Raw genomic sequence first — 18,925 nt, forward strand, 5'->3', positions numbered from 1 at the left:
ACAAGCCTGATTTGGACATCCATGAAACGTGTGGTCAAATCCTTATGTCTGCTGACTTCACTCCGTTTCCCGCAAAGCGAATAACACAAATCTGTTCATCGGCCTCGGGGGGCAAGAAAACAGCAAACCTTAATCTAGGGTGCCAAAATAAACTCATCAAAAGCTATCCTAACATTAGACTATATTACCTAAGTCTTTTTGTCACTTAGGATCGAGGTTCTGTGTTTTCTTTCCTCGCCTAGATCGGTCAAAAGCCAACCCTCGAAATTTAAAGAGGGTGTGAGTGCGTCATCAAAAACAAAGCCTTGGTCATTGTCTAGTTTATTGTGTTGGTGATAATTCTTTGTGGCTGCATATATTGTTTCGTGTCTGCAGGCGTTGACCCAATGACAGACCTGGAATCTGCTCTGTGGGCTTGAGGCCATCCTCGGCAACCAGGATTACGCAGGGCAAGCAGTAACCAGGGAGCTAGCACATTTCGCCCACCCATTTCCATGGCTCTCATAACTGTGAAGCGTTCGAATTGAAGAACAGGTTATAACAGGCTAATGGGAGAAATTTCGAGTAAAGTAGGGTTGTAAAGAGTCATCTATGTCTTGTCTGTGCATGGAATTATCCGTGAGGTCATTCCCCAGACTGTGTTCCCGGCGCAAGACGGCTTTGGTGTTGGCCAATCATTTCTCGTAGTTTCTGAGACAGTGCTGGGGGTTTGAAAATGAGGCTGGTTGCTTAGTTGGGCGCTGCGGTCAGTCGGTGTGAGCATCAGACTTTTTTTTCCCACGGCAAACGGCGATTCCAGTTCTTCATCTTTTGTCCCCCACCTTCGACGTAGCGCATGAACACAAGACGAATCATTCATGATTGGTGATGTCCGGACCATCAAGATTGCACCAGGGTGGTTCGGAGTTTGCGAGCACAGTCACCGGGCATAATGTCGACTTGGGGAACAAGTCATTGACCCGCAGAGACACAGCTCAAACGATCAATAACCACAATTACTATGGATATTCCACAGTTCAGTTTCGAGATCAGGCGCATGAAAATCGCGGAGAAAAGCGAAAGTGTCCCGATGACCAAGGTTGGTTCTCATTACTTCCGCTCGGGAGCCTTCGATATCATGAGTCTAGACTAACCTATGCAAGAACAAGGTAGCCACAGTCAGCCATCAATCGAAGCTCTCCTTCAATCATTAAGGTTCAATCAAATTGATGCTCGTCATGACAATATCAAGAAGGCTCATAGGAAAACATGCAAATGGATCATCAAGAGAGCCGAGTATCTTGACTGGCTGAATCCCAACAAGGTCGATGAACATCATGGCTTTTTATGGATCAAAGGAAAGCCAGGGGCAGGAAAGTCCACTTTGATGAAGTTCATTCTCAGCAATGCCCGACGAAGTATGAAAGACAAAATCATCATCTCTTTCTTCTTCAATGCACGGGGAGAACAGCTCGAGAAGTCCACCACTGGCATGTACAGGTCCCTGTTACTTCAAATTCTCCAACAGCTTCCGACGCTCCATAGTGCGCTGGATCCTGCACTGGTCTTGGGGATAGGTGAGAACCACGAATGGAACATTGAGGCACTGAGAGCATTATTTGAGCAGACTGTGGAGAGCCTTGGGAGTTTTTCTGTGGTTGTTTTTATTGACGCATTGGATGAATGCGACGAGTCAGAAATCCGAGCCATGGTATCGTCATTCAAGAGTTTGGGTGACTTGAGCGCCGCCGAAGGAATCAGTTTCCAGGTATGCTTGGCAAGCAGACATTATCCTCATATCACGATGCCAAAGAAGATTGAACTAGTTCTGGAAGGACAAGAAGGACATGAGCAGGACATCATTTCCTATCTTGACAGCGAGTTGGAAATCGGAGACAGCAAGCTCGCTCAAGAGGTTAGGTCTCAGATCAAAGAAAAGGCGTCCGGTGTCTTTATGTGGGTTGTGCTTGTCGCTGGCATTTTACAGCAAAAGTACGATCAAGGGCGTATACACACTCTGAAACAAACACTTCGAGAGATTCCAGGAGATCTTCACGAGCTATTTCGAGATATTCTTACGCGAGATGATGTCAACAAGGATGAATTGCTGCTATGCATCCAATGGGTTCTTTTCGCACGAAATCCGCTCAAGCCAGAACAACTTTATTTCGCGATTCGCTCACACGCCGAATGCAGCATTTGTAAGTGGGATCGAGACGAAATTGGAGAAGCTGCCATTGGTAACTTCATTTTGAGCTCCTCTAAAGGCCTTGCTGAAGTCACGCGGGTGAAAAAGGACCCTACAGTTCAATTCATTCATGAGTCAGTCAGAGATTTTCTGCTCAAAGAAAATGGCCTCAGAGTCATCCTGGAGACGGGAGGGGATATTGGTGCAGAGATTCATGATCAGTTGAAGAGGTGTTGCTACAAGTATACGCAATCTTACACGGAAGAGAATGGCTTACCAGAAAGTGATTCTAAGGATCATCTCTCCGAAGCCTGTGTTGTCGCAGACCTCGAGTTTCCTTTTCTGCGGTATGCCGTACAGAATGTTCTTTATCATGCAAATGCAGCAGAAGAGGGACATATTAGCCAGACCAAGTTCTTGGAAACCTTCCAACTTGCAAGATGGATTCAACACAATAATGTCTTCCAGGACAAAGATGTGCGTCGACATACCACCAGTGCAAGCCTTTTATACCTCCTAGCTGAATATGGCTTTGGGAGCCTCATAGAGAGCCACCAACAAAATCAGTCCTGCTTTGACATCGAAGGTGAGCGATATGGCGCTCCTATCCTTGCAGCAATGGCTGCGGGTATCCGACCCACAATCTGGAGGCTTCTCAAAAGGGAGATACGTGAAGAGCCTGCGACTTCACATTTACACTCCTTATGCAATGAATACGACATCGAAAAGAAAGTAAAGCACGGACTTGGGCGCAACTTCAAATTTAACCCAAAATCAGGTCTTCTTTACTATGTCTTACGAGATGGCGACCTCATTGCGGCTTCAGTAGCTATTGCTTCCTCCAAGCCATACACACAAATAAACTTCCGAACTTCCCGTGGCGAGACACCATTTTCAGTTGCCAATCAGCATAGTCATGATATTTCTGTTCCGTTTCGATTCCTGCTTGAGAATGGAGCCGACGTTGAAAACGGAGATGAGCTCCGGCGGACACCGCTTTGTCTTGCTGCTGCAAATGGAAACACCGCTGCTGTAGGTCTCCTACTTGAAAAAGGCGCTAATATTGAACATACTTGCAGTGGCGGCAAGACACCACTTATGTATGCTGCAGCTGAAGGCACCGAAGAATGCATGCGATTGCTGCTCTCGGGCGGAGCAAGTGTTGCTGTAACGGATAACAGGCTACAAACAGCACTTTTCGGGGCCGTATGTAGCCAAATCGAGTCCGAAGCCAAGGTGCATTTGCTAATTGGCCAGGGCGTCGATGTTTCCGCAACTGACAACGATGGTTACACAGCCCTGACGTGGTCGTTGAAGCAAGGGAAGGCCACGAAATCAATTGTACAGATGTTGCTCTCTCGGGGCGATACAGTCAAGAGAACCGATCTATTGGGAAGAACGCCATTGATGTTTGCTTTGAACAACGACCTTTCAATCATGAAGCAGCTTATAGATGAGGGTGGCGACATTAATGCAATTGACACTCGAGGGCAGAGCGCCCTGTTACTAGCAGTCAGGTTCAAGTTAGAGGGTCATGCACGCATTTTAATAGATAGCGGCGCCTGTACTGATATCTCGGACACATACAACCAACGCACAGCTCTCTCGTACGCTGTTAGCACGCAGTATTACGATACCCACACCGCCCCACCAGGCCAACCAGATATAGCGTTATCATTTCATGGTCACTATCTGCCTCCAAGCATAGCAGAAGCGCTTCTGGTTCAGGGTGCGAAAGTTGATAAAGACGATATAAATGGTAGAACGCCACTATCACATGCAGCAGATATTGGTGGCAGTGCAGACTTTGTCTCGCTATTGCTTTCCCATGGGGCTACTAAGTTCTTGCTTTCTCATGGGGCAGATGTTCATCACGCAGATAACAGTGGCAGGACGCCGCTCTCATATGCGGTTGATCATAACTATATGGCTACTAAGTTACTGCTTGACCATGGGGCAGATGTTCATCACGCAGATAACAGTGGCAGGACGCCGCTCTCATATGTTGCTTCGAGCGGTCACATCCATGCTGTGCATATTGCGCGTCTTCTTCTAGATCGAGGAGCAATTCCTGATAAGGTTGATAAAGCTGAAAAGACCGCTCTTTCATATGCTACGACTGACGAAATGCGGGACTTGCTATCGAAATACCCTTAGACTTTAATATAACTAGGAACTTTGTCAGGTTCATTATATTGTTATACTGAATGTTATGAGAAATAGGGGACTTTCAATGGACTGTTGATCACTATGGGTATCGCAATCATAAGAACTATCATTGAAACGCTGTCATGCTGGCAGGTGGTCACGCTACTACACGGGCTGCGCTATGCTCTGTGGCTAAAGTGCATTCAAAAGACCTTCCATATTTAAAGCAGACTGCATCTATCCCCACATAGACCACCACATGAACCACGCGGGCGAGGACCTGAGACAGGGTGTTATGCACTTGGTTGAAGATTTACAAGGATTAACCAGCAGTGTGACCAGATCGAGCAAATGAAATGGGAAAGACCTCTGTGTGCCGCCCGTTAGTCCTGCAACGGGAACGAGCCGGAATCCTCTCTAGGCAGTCCTCATTACCTTCGATAGCAGCCTGAAGTTGGATTTCTGAGCAGCGAGAAGTTAAGTAGCCTCTCCACACATGACCAAGTGTTGGTCCTATGGCACCGTGATGGGTAATTCACTGACCCCGTACATACTCCCAAGGTTCTGAGCTATTTTATTCCCCTCCTTCCCCTCTTTTCACCACATATATGCACGTCTGATTCAATATGTCTTGGAATCGTTACAGCCTTGGTCAAGCCAAAATCTTCTATGATGAGACACACCCGCTCCTATCGAGCATTGTGCTCCCATCTCATGTGGAAGAGGTCAAAGGTTGTTTGACGGACTTTTCATGCGTCCTCAATGGGAGAAATGAATCTTTTCCTGAAATCTCAAAAGAGGTAGTGGAGAATTTGGACCGCGGCCTCGGTCTCGAACCAATTGGTAAAGCAGCAGAGAAGACTCAACATGAAGTCCTTGGCAAAGTCGGTGGGGGCTATGGTGAAAAAGTCTGGCAGGGGATTTACGAAAAGTGCTTCTTCGATCGGCTTACCGACTCTCTGTCAACGTCTAGTGAGGGTTCAAGACGGTGAGTCATTTGTTACAATATATACATCATTGCAGCTTACACAATTACCTAGAGTATCACGAAACAAGTACTGCTATGACCGGGTTATACGGTATGCTTGACACCAAGCCTTATCCAGCATGCGTATTTAACATGATGAACAGAAGCAGTGACCAGATGTGGACCTTATTTGAACCCGATCAGACGGCAACAACAACACGATTAAGGCCAGTGAAGAGCCCGAAGCCTGGTCAAGTCCTTTTCTTGCCGATTTACCACCATCATAATAATACTAGACTCCCAAAAGTGGTAGATCCCAAAGCGCGACAATGGAGCCAAGCTGGGGACTCCCGCGCTATGGAGCCTTTCACTTGGTTGACACTTCAAGCACGAACAAAGTTGGCCTTGAGTCGTCTCCTTTTCGTATCTTTGATAAGAACCCATTGGAGGCTAACCTCCGGTATTATCCTTGGCTTATCATAGAGCATAAGGGAGAAAAGGATCAAAATGAAGGTCTCGAACGCGATTTTAACCGCCAAGCCGCCAACGCCACAGCTTGTGCAATCGACTTGGTCCAGCAGACAGCTCAATATGCTATTGAGTTTCCCAGACACGCGCACATCCCTCCGATTCCTACAATTACCATTGTTGGATCTTTTGTCACCGTATGGCTTATGTACTTTGCCGAGAACTTTGACGCGCCATGTATTCGAAGGGATACAGACGAGGTGTTAACAAGAAGGCGGAAAGAAGGCTACATTCGTATTGCCATCACTGGCCCGTAGACCATCAAAGCTTACACTGATGTGAATAGGTCATGCGAGGGATCTGGAAGGGCGACATCAAAAGCCTTGTCGACATTCTGGCCTTTCATATGATCATTGACAATGCACATACGTGGGCAACCCGAGTCCTCAAGCCTCTTGTCGCCACGTACATCGAGCAGTGGAGACATATACACAACGAGCAACAGACGGGAATGGTTGCAGACCTATTACTGACCTCTGAATCACGAGCACTTCGTGAGAAAGATATCGAACAGCGAAAACTCGTCGTGCCCATAGTTCGCGATCTACTAGATGCTCCTTCTGGAATGGAATTGGATGATATGGCACATAAAAAGGTCACGCCGCTGTTCCTGGGGATGCTGATGCATCATATATGCTCCATGGAGAGGCAATTAATTTCCAAACCAATCGAAAAAACGGTTACAGAGAGGCTGCATCTCCTTGTGGCGAGTGGTTCCACAGTTACGACTAAAGTTGAAGCCGTTCACCGAGCTCAGGCAACAGCACAATTGCCGATCCGAGGCCATCGCGAAGAGACAGCTAGCTCAATACAAGAATCCGAGCTTGCAGAGGTGGATGATGATAACCCAGATGATTCTGACTATAATCCTACAAACTATGAGTCAAGATCAAGATCACCCGCAGGCACCCACCAAGATGATGGCGATGCTCACTCTGAGGTTGCCGTTTCTGTATCCTCTACTTCAGCCTTTTCCCATACGTCCTTTTCCGACGACACAACGCTCTTATGGAAAACTCCTGAAACACTGAAGGCTGGATCAAGTAGCAGGAATGGATCTGAAAGGCCCGACGTTCTTGGTCGACTGTCCACGCAGCTATCTGAGGACTCTGACGACGAGACTCCGAAGCCAAGCTCGGTGGGGCATAAGCTTGATTTCAATTTTACATCCCCAAATTCAGGTTCCCCTCTTGAGCGGCTAGGAGGAAATGCACTGGATGGATCACCGGTGTTCGCAGGTCGACCATCACCCAGTCAATCAAAGTGGCCACCTGGACGAATATTTGCCCCTCCAGAAACCCAAAGGTCTCCCAGGTCTCTCATACAACGGAGTGACATAAGTGCATCCCCTCCTGTAGATGCCAAGCCGAAACAGTGTATTGATTTGACGAGCGACAGTCAGGAAGACCACCGAAATACCGAGGAGTGAATTGCAAGGTGATGTGGTTGACATAACTTGGACTTAGGGCTTTCCAGTTCATCACACACATTCCCCTGTCGCGGCAGGTCCTTTTATACCTATACATTCCTTCTACCGGTGGGCTTTCGGATATATATCCTATGACATCTTCTACTTCATAATCAGTTTGCAATTGCTTTTAAAGTCGACGATTGCGGATTGATAATCTCTCCACGTTACAGCGGAGTAATTGTTGTCCGACTATAGCTCGGTTCCAATTGGTTGCGCCTGGTATCCGACAGTGGTCGGATATACAGGACTCCCATCTGTCGATTAGTCAGTACCGTCCAGGCTTCCTAATCTCTAAAGCGAAGTCGGCTATGCTCCATCTCATCTAAGTTCTTTATTCCTGCGGGGTCGGGATTGGCGAGAATGCGCATGATGGACGTTAACGTTACTGACTCGGACGCCATTACATAACGTGAGACTCTTGATGTACTATGGAACACTGTATGTAGCGTATAAAATAAAATATTGATTAAATATTGAATTCATTCTTACCATCCCCGGAATTCCCATACCGATAGCAGTGTCTATCTACTGTTATCCGCTGAAGGTCAGGCTGAGAACCAGATAAGAATCATGTACACCACCGATTCTCTTCGTGACACAATCCGAGACGCGCCACTGGGACAAATTCTCAGATTCGTTACCAACAACCGCTTCTTCAAATATCCAGAAGAACGTCCACAGTTTGAGCTACCTGCTGCCTGGAATCATGTCCTCAACAGTACCGACCTCAGAACCGCATTCCATACTGGGACTGACACTCCCTCGACTATCGTCAATCCAACATCCGATGAGAATACCATCGAATGCCTAGATCTCGAGGCCAAAAGTCAAGAAACTGATAGACCTACTCGTGCCACGCCCAATGTTACCGAGAATGGAGTCATTCTAGTTGACTGGTACTCTGACCAAGATCCCGACAACCCGCAGAACTGGTCCAACCTACGTCGAGCCCTCATTGGCTTGATCATCTGCTTCTACACGTTCGTTGTGTATCTGAGCTCTGCGATATATTCACCCTCTGTTGAAGGTGTTATGGAGAAGTTTGGAGTCAGCAACCTTGAAGCGACGCTCGGTCTTGCTATGTACGTTCTAGGATACGGCATAGGTCCATTGCTATTCTCTCCCCTTGGAGAAATACCTCGCATTGGTCGCAATCCTGTCTACATCATCACCTTCGGCATATTCGTTATCATTTCGATCCCAACAGCCTTGGTTGATTCGTTTGCGGGGCTCGTCGTCCTACGTTTTCTGCAGGGGTTCTTCGGATCTCCTTGCTTAGCCTCTGGTGGTGCGTCATTGGGCGACATGTATGGGATGATACACATGCCTCTCGCCATGATCGCTTGGGTTGGCGCCATGTCTTGCGGTCGTAAGTGTTACAGCGATTTTGGCTTTATCGGAGATGTACTGATTGTTTCGCAGCATCTCTTGGTCCTTTGATCAGTGCATACGCTGTTATAGCAAAGGGGTGGCGTTGGTCCTTGTACGAGTCAATTTGGGTCTCGGCGCCAGTACTCATCGTTCTGTTTATCTTCATGCCAGAAACTAGCGCCTCTAACATCCTCCTTCGCCGAGCCGAAAGATTGCGCCGATTTGCCGGTAGTCAGAGGCTGCAGTCCCAAAGCGAGATTGATCAGGCACATCTTACAGTCTCAGGTATAGCCGTAGATGCCTTGATCAAGCCCCTCGAGATCACCATCAAGGATCCAGCAGTCCTATTTGTACAGATATACTCGGCCATTCTTTACGCTATATACTACTCCTGTAAGTACTGTGTTCCTCTTGGTTCTGCATTCGCATCTGATAACATAGATTTCGAGGTCTTCCCATTGGTCTTTCCGGTCTACTATGACATGACTCTTGGGGAGGTTGGCCTTGTGTTCATCTGTATCGCAGTTGGATGCATCTTGGCTATTATTTTATACGGCGCATATCTCTATTACGTGCTCATACCACGAATGAAGAAGTCTGGCATCGCCCAACAAGAAGAGGTACTATCGCCTGGACTTGCCGCCTGCTTCGGCCCGACTATTGGCCTATTCATATTTGCATGGACGGCTAGGTCTTCCATACACTGGATCGTGCCAGTCATTGGAGTAACAATCTATGCCGGCTCAATCTTCACAGTGCTGCAGGTAGTATTCCTCTATGTTCCCATGGCCTACCCTCAATATTCTGCTTCACTGTTCGCAGCGAACGACTTCTTGAGAAGTGCCTTAGCCAGCGGCAGTATTCTTTTTGCTCATCCACTCTACAAAAATCTCGGCTTTGCAAAAGGCACAAGCCTTCTGGGAGGCCTGAGCATCATTGGCATCTTTGGCATGTGGGTTCTGTTCTTCTACGGTGCGAAGCTACGTGCCCTCAGCAAATTCGCTACGTGATACTTTGAGGAAATTGCCTCGCTAAGTGTCAAGTGTTTAGAGGAGAGAAAAGTCCTTGGTAGTCCCGGATCAAGGCTTCTAGATGGTCTTTGGCTTCAGGCACTCTTTGGCTTCGTGGCATCACCCATTAATTGAGTGTCTCATAACCAGGTTGATTAGAACGATTTGTGGGGAGCGATCTTCTCTGGAAGAATTCCAAAATAACAATGTATTTTATTGAGATTTATAGAATCTTAGACAGCAACATCTCCTCTCATGAATTCCGAACACCATTATATCTGCTTTAGAACAACTGCTTTCCAGAAGACCTGGAGCACTCATACCACCTGCTCAGCTTTGTTCCAATAGGTCGCGCAGGTTCATATACGAAATGCCTCAAACCGAAGTAGGGTCTGTGGTATTTAGTTGGGCGACAATAAAACCTTGCCCGTTTCTTGGAATTTTGCATAGGATCTGGTACTTGGAGCGTTACAAATGGACATGACTTTTAAACCTTTCGATTGACCTCGAAGTTAGTGTGGGATGCACATCACGATACACTTTTATAACTAAATCTTTTACCAGTCCTAGAAATGTTCCAGAAGTTTTATTGCGATCTATGGTCTAGTCTACCTATAAGACTGAGGACTATTCAGGGTTTTATCGGCGCCTCATGAATCCGCTTAGTCGAATACCTTGGTCCCTGAAGCTTCCTTATCTCCGAACCAAGACCATATATCATGGAGAAGCAGATCAGGGACTTCATAAGCAGCAAAATGGCCGCCATGATCATGTACAGTTCTTTTTAGAACATTTCCTCCTCGCTTTGCCCAATCTATCGGCATACGATAAGTCAAGTCATAGGGGAATTGACTGATGGCGACAGGGATCTCTACCACGGGCAGGGTGCCAAAGTCGAGTGTTTCAAAGCCCCCGTCGTCTTGAACTTCCTTATAGAACCGCATACCACCGTATGGACCCTGGATCCAATACATCATGGACCAAGTAATGATCTCCTCGGGAGTCCAAGCCATGATAGCCGGGTCGATGACCCTCTTCATGATGGAGTACATCCACATGGCATTTCCAAGTGGCGAGTCTGTCATACCAAATGCCAGGGTGAGTGGTTCCGTAGACATAATCAGTCGGTAGCCAGATCCTTGATTCTCATAATTCTCTATGATCTTGATGTATGCAACCTCATCGGGCGTTGATTCCCCCTGTGCAAGTCGGCGAAGGTCGTTGTTCCCAGGCTGGATGATCCAGAAATTGCTGAGTGCTGAGATCACATTCTTTGGGAAATTGTGAGCTTGGTAGCGAAGAATGACGCCACCAAAATCTCCACCTTGGATAACGTATCGGGAGTAGCCAAGCTGAAGCATCAGTTCGTTGAATGCATAGGAAGCCGCCGCGGGGCCGAACCCTGGCTGTGTCGGTGCAGGAGAGAATCCAAAGCCCGGGATTGAAGGCGCAACAACATGAAACGCTGGTAGAGAAGTATTTGGTGGATTTGTCAGATGTTCGATAATATTACCGACTTCAAGGAAGGACCCTGGCCACCCATGAATAAACAGCAATGGTATGGCATCCGACCTGGGTGAGCGGTGATGTACGAAGTGCAGCGGTACAGAATGAGTGACGTTATCGATTTCTGGCTCAACAATAGTCGTAAACTGCTCGAATCTTTGCACAGTATTAGCAATCACTGTCAGGATATCTGTTGCTGTAATCCTACCTCTTGTTGATAGAAGCTTCCGTAGTGTTCCAATCATACTCATTGACCCAGAAGTCACGAACGCTTGTGAAATTCTCAGTACCGGGTCCATCGCTTGACTCATTTATGAACAACGGTGACCTTGTATGAGCAACCCGCTGCCGGGTGTCCTCAATGAAGCCTTGATCAACATGGATCTGGAATGGCTTAGGGGTCTTGGCAAAGGTGGCATTGACATTCGGCAGTGAGATGGTCTCTGAAGTAGCACAGAGAGAGCCGACGGAAAGTATGAGTAGATACAGGCACCGCATGATGACTTGTGATGAGAGATAGATTGAAAATTGGCTTTTGGTATGGAGATAAAGCACCCTTATACATTCATATCATGTTGATGTGACTCTATCAGACAGTCCCTGATCTCAATTTCTGATTTATAAGCACTTTTCGTTTACAACGATTACTCTACGGTTTCAACAATTCTCTTTTGTGTTGGTAGGGCACCAAGAGAGTCGATTGGGTAAGCCTATCAACGTCATGCGCATCGAGTAATCCATCTGAGTAATCAGCGCCCTTCTGCTGACGCGACTAACGAAAGCAGTTCTCTCCAGCTTTGGCAACTCAAAAGGCGATCATCTTGAATAATACTGTAAATCCTTTTGTAAAATTAAATGTGCTGATTCAAGGTGCCGAAATTCCCGATGCTGTATCCGGAGCCGTCCGGATATAAATCACGTTGCCGAACCCAGCAAATTACGGATACGGAGTACTCAATTCCCAGATCAAGTGAGCCAGTCATGTTGTGCCAGAAGCTATGTCCAGCGCAATTTTCTGGATATCCATGCAAAAGATCATAGGGTTGTCTGTTAAGTGTCATTATTTTCTTTGTCAGTATAAATGAACCGGATCGCAGTCTTTAACAGCTGGGAACGTGCATGAGAGTAAAGTAGGGAAGCGACAAAACCTCAAACTGATTCTTAGGACTATATCCGAATGATCACGGATATTAGACACTACAACCATTTGTAATCTTGGAGTCACTGTGGAGACTCTGTGGACCTTCCCGTTATCATCAACGCTTTTTAATATGGTACTTTACAAAGGTCTAGGGCATAAATAGGCCTGGCGGTCATTCTGTCGATATCATGTTATTTATCAATCTCTCCCAACATATACTGAGAAACATATATCTTGTCTACTTCCGTCATGGCCACCGTTCAGTTCGGCATTCTAGCCTTTGCGTATCAAGTAATTGATGCCAGTGGACCTATGGACCTCCTCGGCTCGGCCAACAAGTCGGCATTCCGCATCAATCGAGAGTATGGACCTGTTAGCGATGATCTCATCTCACAGGCGCCACAATTCACCTTCCACCATATTGGCGTTACCAGAGATCCTGTCAAGCTCGGCACTGGCCAGATGACTATCATCCCTACAACCACGGTAGATGAGTGCCCTGAACTTGACATCTTGCTTGTTCCAGGACCTTATCTCGGGAACTTCGATCTGCACCCAACGCATGCCGACTTCATCCGCAAACATGTCGCTGCAGGGAGGTTGCTCTTTACGAGCTGCACTGGAGCAAGTCTTGTCGCATCGACGGGTGTTCTGAACGGAAAGACAGCGACTGTCAACAACATCGAATTTGAGTGGGTTCGCAACCGCTGGCCTCAAGTCAATTGGACACGAGAGAATAAATGGATCATTGATGGGAATATTTGGACGGGATCTGGCGCTGTTGCCGCTATGGATATGATGGCCTATTGGCTCAAAGAGAATTATGGCCTGCCTGTACTTATTCAGGCTGCCTCGACACTGGACTATGAGCCTCGGAATGCGGATGGGCTATTCAATGTTTTGCCTCAGAGATGTAATTCGAAAGGAAAAAAGATCTCTACTCACATATTCAAGTATTATGATTCTTAGGTGGAACGAGACTCGCGGTAGAGAAAGGCTCAAGCTATGATAGAGTACACTATGCGGAGTTCATGCGGAAGAGTTAATAACAAGCCGTTTCGTTACCTCATAAATCTCTGATGTCAGCCTTATTTCGGCTTGATTGATCCGTCTCGGGCCGCTTCCCCTCCACTTATAGGTAGTCACCGCTTATGTTCCCCGCTTACACGTCGATCTGTGAAATCTAATGATTGGCATATCAAAATGAGGAGGTTTGCGGCAACTGACGGGAAGAGGTGGAATAGAGGACTTTCCCTTCAGCTTGTAGCTGCTTACCTTTTCTTACACAACAGCCAACCCCAGATTTTCCCTGACCTTCCGAGGATGGTATAAGCAAATAGAGAAGTCGTCCCCGTACCAGCCTCGACTTACGTCGCCGAAGATTGATGCAGCCTACAGACACAATGTTATTGGTCTACAGCTCTTGTGCTACACACGCAACGCTATGTAGTCAATACTGCATGAGAATGGGAGCGGAGCCAGTGCCGTTTTCCGTTCACAGCTCACCTTCTTCCTCTTAGGGAACCAATTAGAATCCTACCTCTGAACGGGAACCTCGATGAACCGCGCATTACTACCCACCATATAGTAACGAGTGGGCCAACAACGCGTATGATGGCAGACGACGACGGCTCCTGACACTTTATCCTTGCGGAGTCCGCAGACCCAAACCCGATGCATTCATGCATGACCATCACACAGCAACGCACATTCATGAGTTGTAAGTCCCAGAATAGGTCACCTCATTTTCGTTTTGACGGGCTTCTCTTGAGTATACTCTCCGGGGGTCCGAGCTGCGCTATGGGCTATGACTTCATGCGACGAACTTTTGTGACGAAATGGTGGCTCGGATGCAATTCTTTCCGCTTATGAGTACGCTCATTCATGGCTGTGTTAGTTTCGGTTTAGAATAGTCTCCGTTGAGCCTTCTGCGACGTACAGATGGGAATGTTGGCGGCATCTGATAGAGCTTGACAGGTAAATAAAGGCTCAGGGGTCCCAGGACTTATCATGACAATCATCGCTTCACAATCTTGTTCATCCAGACTAATACATTACAACCATAAATACTCATCACTCAATCGATTCATCTCAATATGCAGTTCACTAGCCTTCTTTCTGTCGCCACCTTGGCCACCATGGCCATGGCTGCCTCTGTCCAGGTCAACTTGTTGGTTTCCCTGCACTGAATATAACATGTCTTATGATCTGACCAAAATTCAGTTACTCTGATACTGGCTGCCAAAACTTTATTGGATCTCGCTTCATCGACTATGACCCGAACCAGGGCGGCACATTCCATAGCGGTGGTCCCTCAGGCTCTCGTGGTGGTCTGTTTGTCAACTCCAACGGAGACAACCTTGCTTGTGCGTTTCTCACCATCTATCTTTTCCTGCCGTATATTCTGACTCCCAAATCTGCAGTCCGTGGGTTCAGCAACAACCCTGATGGTAGCAACCCTTTCACTGGCAACGTCGTTGATGGTGAATGCATTGGTACCCTCAATGGTGTCGTTGCGGTTTTCATTGTCTAAGTGAAATGCGCTTCATCAGACTAACAGATTATGTCAACTGAGAAAGAAGGTTACATGATCTACGGACAGGGGATTGTGAGGGGCAGATATGGGGGCGAAATGGCATATTCAACATATGGGCGTTTCTTAAGTAGTCACAGTCATTACACTCAATTCACTCGTTTATCAAATTCCGTCTCCTGACTCCCAGGCCCGTCTCTCTACCGCCAATTCCTCGCTATAATTACCAAACTCACTGAAGACGTCTTGCATCATGTTGTTATGCCTTCTTGGCCACCGAAAGCTTTCAAACATGCTCTTAGTGTAGTCCCAATACTCAGGATAATATCCTGCCGTTTCCCAGTCTATAATTCCACTTAGCCGCCATCCACTAACTCCAGCAGAGCTACTAATCCTCTCCATCATGATGTTGCGAGGGTTGAGGTCTCCGTGTGTAAAAACAATCTTGTGTCCACGCCGGCTGGGCTCGTCTGAGAAGCGTAGATTCTGGCTAAAAGAAGCTTCATCTGGAAAGGGTCCGATGGGGGACCAATCTCGAATTCGCGGATCGCGGCAGGCTTCGCCCAAGGTATTACAGATGGCCATACCATTATTCGCGGGCTTGGAAATATCCCGCATTTGTGACACACAGTCCTTGAGCTGGGCGGAGAGGTTGGCGTAGTCTTGGTCAGAAAGCGCATCCCGACATATTGCCAATGATGTGCCTGGAACCCTACTTATGAGAAGATAACTCAAATCATCCTCGTCATTATTTTGACACACCATATCGAAGACTCGTGGCGCAGGAATGGTTGTCTTTGCTTCCAAGACCTTGAGGGCATTATACTCATTCCTCAGGGTATCCGGATTGGAATTGTACTTGAGGTATAGTCCAAAAGGTAACCTCTGAACCTGTGCATCTCCATCCTTTCCATAGAAGCATCTTCCCAGTCTCCGTAACAGATCGTATGCCGCAATACGAACTTTGGATGGAAAGAGCCGCCACAGAAGCATTATTGGACGTGCGAAAGTGTGTCCCAGGCCAAGATTACTCGAGCGCATGCGGACAGGGAGCTGCGGTTGAGGGATATATGTGGTGGTTTTCGGCTCAGAGAACAGGCCAGGAGCAATGGTCCTTGCAAGATTCACTAGCTGGATGCTTCTAGAGAAGCGGGCATGTGAACCAATTAGTCGTGCATCGGCCTTCTCAACTCCCTGCCGTGAATGGTCACCCAGCAAAGCAATAGTACCATTCATATCCACAGGTTGCTCATCATCAATAAGAACATGCTCGACTCTAAACTAGACGTTGTTGTTAGAACTGATGCTCCTTCATATGGACAATGCCTCTTACCTCTAGCATGGATGAAGGTAATCGTGTTAACTTGACGACTCCGCGCTGGAAGGCCTGGTGCACGCTCCGTCGGACGAGCCAGTGAGTTTGATAAGGTGAGTATATATCCGCTCTATCGATAAGAAAGCGCCACCAATCGAGGTATTGGGGGCTAAAGAATGCTTCAAGGAGCTCTATGATACGTGGCTGGTTTCTAAGTTAGACACGAGGATATATGCAAGCCACAGGAACAAGAACTGACCTCTCCTTTGAGCCATGCAGATGGCACAGGTAAGATCGGGGCGACTATCACGGGATCCCAAAGATTGCCTTTTTTGCCCGTTACGCAGCATATACCTCCGTCTCGCTTGGTAATGACACTTATCTCATCAGCTGACGGCGGTCGCGGTTGCTTGCCCGAGATGACTGCGTGCGCTTCAGTGAGAGGCGTTTTCTTGAGCGAAGGGGAGATACCGACCTGAATCAACAACATAAATCCAATCGGCAACAACGAGCCGAAAATGTCCGTCGGTTTTCAGCCGCCTTTGTAGATACTCCGCTGCTTTTTGAGGTTGAACGGCCTCAAGAATGTATGCTCGCAATAATGCGGAAGCAGGATGTTCAAGGTGGACCTGGTCAATTATGTCCAGTGTTTTGTGCATGTCTGACGATGAAGGGTTCATGATGTTTGTATCATTATTCCATAGACACAATTAATTCAAGTGAACTACGATTATGGAATCGTTTTGAAGATATTTCGATGCTGCTAATGGCGCAGGTGAAGTCGATGCAAGAAATGGTTGAGAGAAGACGTTGTCTAGGGTGGATGTTGCGCGGTAAGAAAGATGCCATCATTGGAGGGTTGGACGTGTGATTCAGGGTAGTAAAGCGGGGCATCCTGCTTCAGGCAGCATCACCTTATAAAGAACTCTCCTCCTCATAAACTTCACTTCATCATCGACTTCGTTATCAAGTCCTGTCTCATTATAAACGCAATGGGATCTCTTCCTCTCACAAGTATTACAGTGCCGCCAGCCCAAGGCCAAACGCACACTCACACCGTGGTGTTCCTGCACGGTCGCGGCGACAACGCTGCCAACTTCTCCAGCTCGCTCCAATACTCGCGCGACTCCCAAGGCCGTACGCTGGCCGACGCTTTCCCTTCTTTTCGATGGGTATTTCCTCAAGCACCTCAGAGAAAATGCGCCAGTTCACCCGATGTATGGAACCAATGGTTCGATGTCTGGAACGTGAGGAACTTGTCGGAAAATGAAGACCTCCAGGCAGAAGGGCTGAAAGAAGTCGTGCCTAAAATTCGGGATATTCTAGCCAAAGAAGCAAACGACTTGAACGGGAGGTGGGACAAGGTCATTTTGATGGGCATCAGCATGGGCTCTGCGACAAGCGTGCACACATTGTTCAACCTCGACATCCCGACCCCGGACAAAAAATTGGGCGCCTTTATTGGCTTCAGCGGTCGTTGCCCATTTGCCGGGCGATCACTTGATGAGATGCGCAAGACGCTTCAACTCGATTCTTCCCCAACGCACAGCGACGTTCTCAAGAATACGCCTATGCTCTTGGAACATTGCGTCGATGATCCGTTGGTGTTGGTGGATTGGGGCAGGAGGCAGTGCGAGATTCTGAAAGGTCTTGGAGCGAATGTGACATGGAGGGAGTATGGGAGCGGAGGACACTGGTTCAAGTCACCCGAGGGCATGGATGATGCGATAGAATTTCTGAAGGCTGTTCTTTAGAATTTAGATACTAGACTGGGAGTCTTGGCTGTATCTACCATGCGTAGTTGGGGGAGCCGTCCGTGCAGCTCGTTCATCATCGTCGTGGCGGGCGTCAATCTCATTCATTCGCTGATTTCAGACCCTTGCCTCTCTTTTTTTCGTCATCAAAGACACGATTGTTAAGTCGTCTTGAGCATAAATAACCTGCTGTTGTAGCCAAGTCTGGCACATTTGTGCAGTTGACTGCTGCCTACAGGGTTAAGCTTTAGGCTGCGAACGGAAGTGATGAATGAGAACACGGTAGTTTCCCCTCAATATACGCTTTTGTCTAGAAGCTTTCACGACGGTCTGGCATATTTGCGTTGCGGCGGATTGTGAATTGAATGGAGAAATAGGTACGTTCGTCCTCTGTGACGTCCATGTGATATGTTGAGGCTTGCGCAGCAGAATGGAGACGGGAGCTGCGCGTAGTAATTCCTGGAGTCCAGTGCCGAAAGATGCGCTACAGCCTTGGCAAATATGAGAAAGTGGGCGCTGGGCCGTTTACGGGGATTTCCTAGAGTGAAAGGTGACATTCTTTTGTTCCATTGCTAGCTTTTTATGACGTGGAAAAGGTCCAGACCCAGCCCTAATGGCCCATGAAGTCAGTGGTGCTACTGGGGCAAACAAAAGCGTTTGGCGAGCTTCAAGGCATGAGCCGTGATGGGGATGATTGGACTAACCTGATGAGTCTCGGAGAAAAGGGCTGTGCTTACCCGCTCTCTAGGCATAAGAATTAATTAAATGACTTCACATGCCGTGTTGGCGACGCAATTCAAGGACCCCGAAAACCCTTTTTCCCGAATTGAGTCCCATTGCGCGAGGATGTTACGTAGCCCGGGGGAAGTAAGAAAACAACTAACTTTTGCTGCTGAGAAGGACAAAATAATTATGCGTTCTCTCTACTATTTTAGTGTACGTCTTAGTCAAAGTCCTTTTGGCAGCTAGGTCCACTGTCAGAAGTTTTCTTGCTCCCTAGACTTAGCGCACCTT

The 18,925-nt window shown here is 47.5% G+C and overlaps 7 protein-coding genes across 7 annotated transcripts; 5 read left to right on the forward strand and 2 right to left on the reverse strand.

Moving 5' to 3' along the window:
* Positions 1-1,000: 1,000 nt before the first annotated feature.
* Positions 1,001-4,324, forward strand: J7337_010861 (uncharacterized protein; the record flags this gene model as incomplete). The annotated part of the gene is made up of 2 exons (XM_044828431.1): positions 1,001-1,078; positions 1,163-4,324. 2 exons carry the CDS (start codon positions 1,001-1,003, stop codon positions 4,322-4,324), a joined length of 3,240 nt encoding a protein of 1,079 aa, XP_044676985.1.
* Positions 4,325-7,851: 3,527 nt separating this feature from the next.
* J7337_010862 (uncharacterized protein) lies at positions 7,852-9,662 on the forward strand (the record flags this gene model as incomplete). The annotated part of the gene is made up of 2 exons (XM_044828432.1): positions 7,852-8,650; positions 8,704-9,662. The coding sequence occupies 2 exons, from the start codon at positions 7,852-7,854 to the stop codon at positions 9,660-9,662; spliced, it is 1,758 nt and encodes a 585-aa protein (XP_044676986.1).
* Positions 9,663-10,324: 662 nt separating this feature from the next.
* J7337_010863 (uncharacterized protein) lies at positions 10,325-11,666 on the reverse strand (the record flags this gene model as incomplete). The annotated part of the gene is made up of 2 exons (XM_044828433.1): positions 10,325-11,324; positions 11,377-11,666. 2 exons carry the CDS (start codon positions 11,664-11,666, stop codon positions 10,325-10,327), a joined length of 1,290 nt encoding a protein of 429 aa, XP_044676987.1.
* Positions 11,667-12,558: 892 nt separating this feature from the next.
* On the forward strand, positions 12,559-13,278 carry J7337_010864 (uncharacterized protein; the record flags this gene model as incomplete). Its single annotated transcript, XM_044828434.1, has 1 exon — positions 12,559-13,278. The coding sequence occupies one exon, from the start codon at positions 12,559-12,561 to the stop codon at positions 13,276-13,278; it is 720 nt and encodes a 239-aa protein (XP_044676988.1).
* Positions 13,279-14,447: 1,169 nt separating this feature from the next.
* Positions 14,448-14,842, forward strand: J7337_010865 (uncharacterized protein; the record flags this gene model as incomplete). The annotated part of the gene is made up of 2 exons (XM_044828435.1): positions 14,448-14,479; positions 14,533-14,842. The coding sequence occupies 2 exons, from the start codon at positions 14,448-14,450 to the stop codon at positions 14,840-14,842; spliced, it is 342 nt and encodes a 113-aa protein (XP_044676989.1).
* A 165-nt stretch (positions 14,843-15,007) lies between these two features.
* On the reverse strand, positions 15,008-16,184 carry J7337_010866 (uncharacterized protein; the record flags this gene model as incomplete). The annotated part of the gene is made up of 2 exons (XM_044828436.1): positions 15,008-16,123; positions 16,176-16,184. 2 exons carry the CDS (start codon positions 16,182-16,184, stop codon positions 15,008-15,010), a joined length of 1,125 nt encoding a protein of 374 aa, XP_044676990.1.
* Positions 16,185-17,149: 965 nt separating this feature from the next.
* J7337_010867 (uncharacterized protein) lies at positions 17,150-17,911 on the forward strand (the record flags this gene model as incomplete). The annotated part of the gene is made up of 1 exon (XM_044828437.1): positions 17,150-17,911. The coding sequence occupies one exon, from the start codon at positions 17,150-17,152 to the stop codon at positions 17,909-17,911; it is 762 nt and encodes a 253-aa protein (XP_044676991.1).
* Between the last annotated feature and the right edge of the window lie 1,014 nt (positions 17,912-18,925).

This window comes from Fusarium musae, chromosome 8, assembly GCF_019915245.1.
Source record: "Fusarium musae strain F31 chromosome 8, whole genome shotgun sequence".
NCBI classification, from domain to species: Eukaryota; Fungi; Ascomycota; class Sordariomycetes; order Hypocreales; family Nectriaceae; genus Fusarium; species Fusarium musae.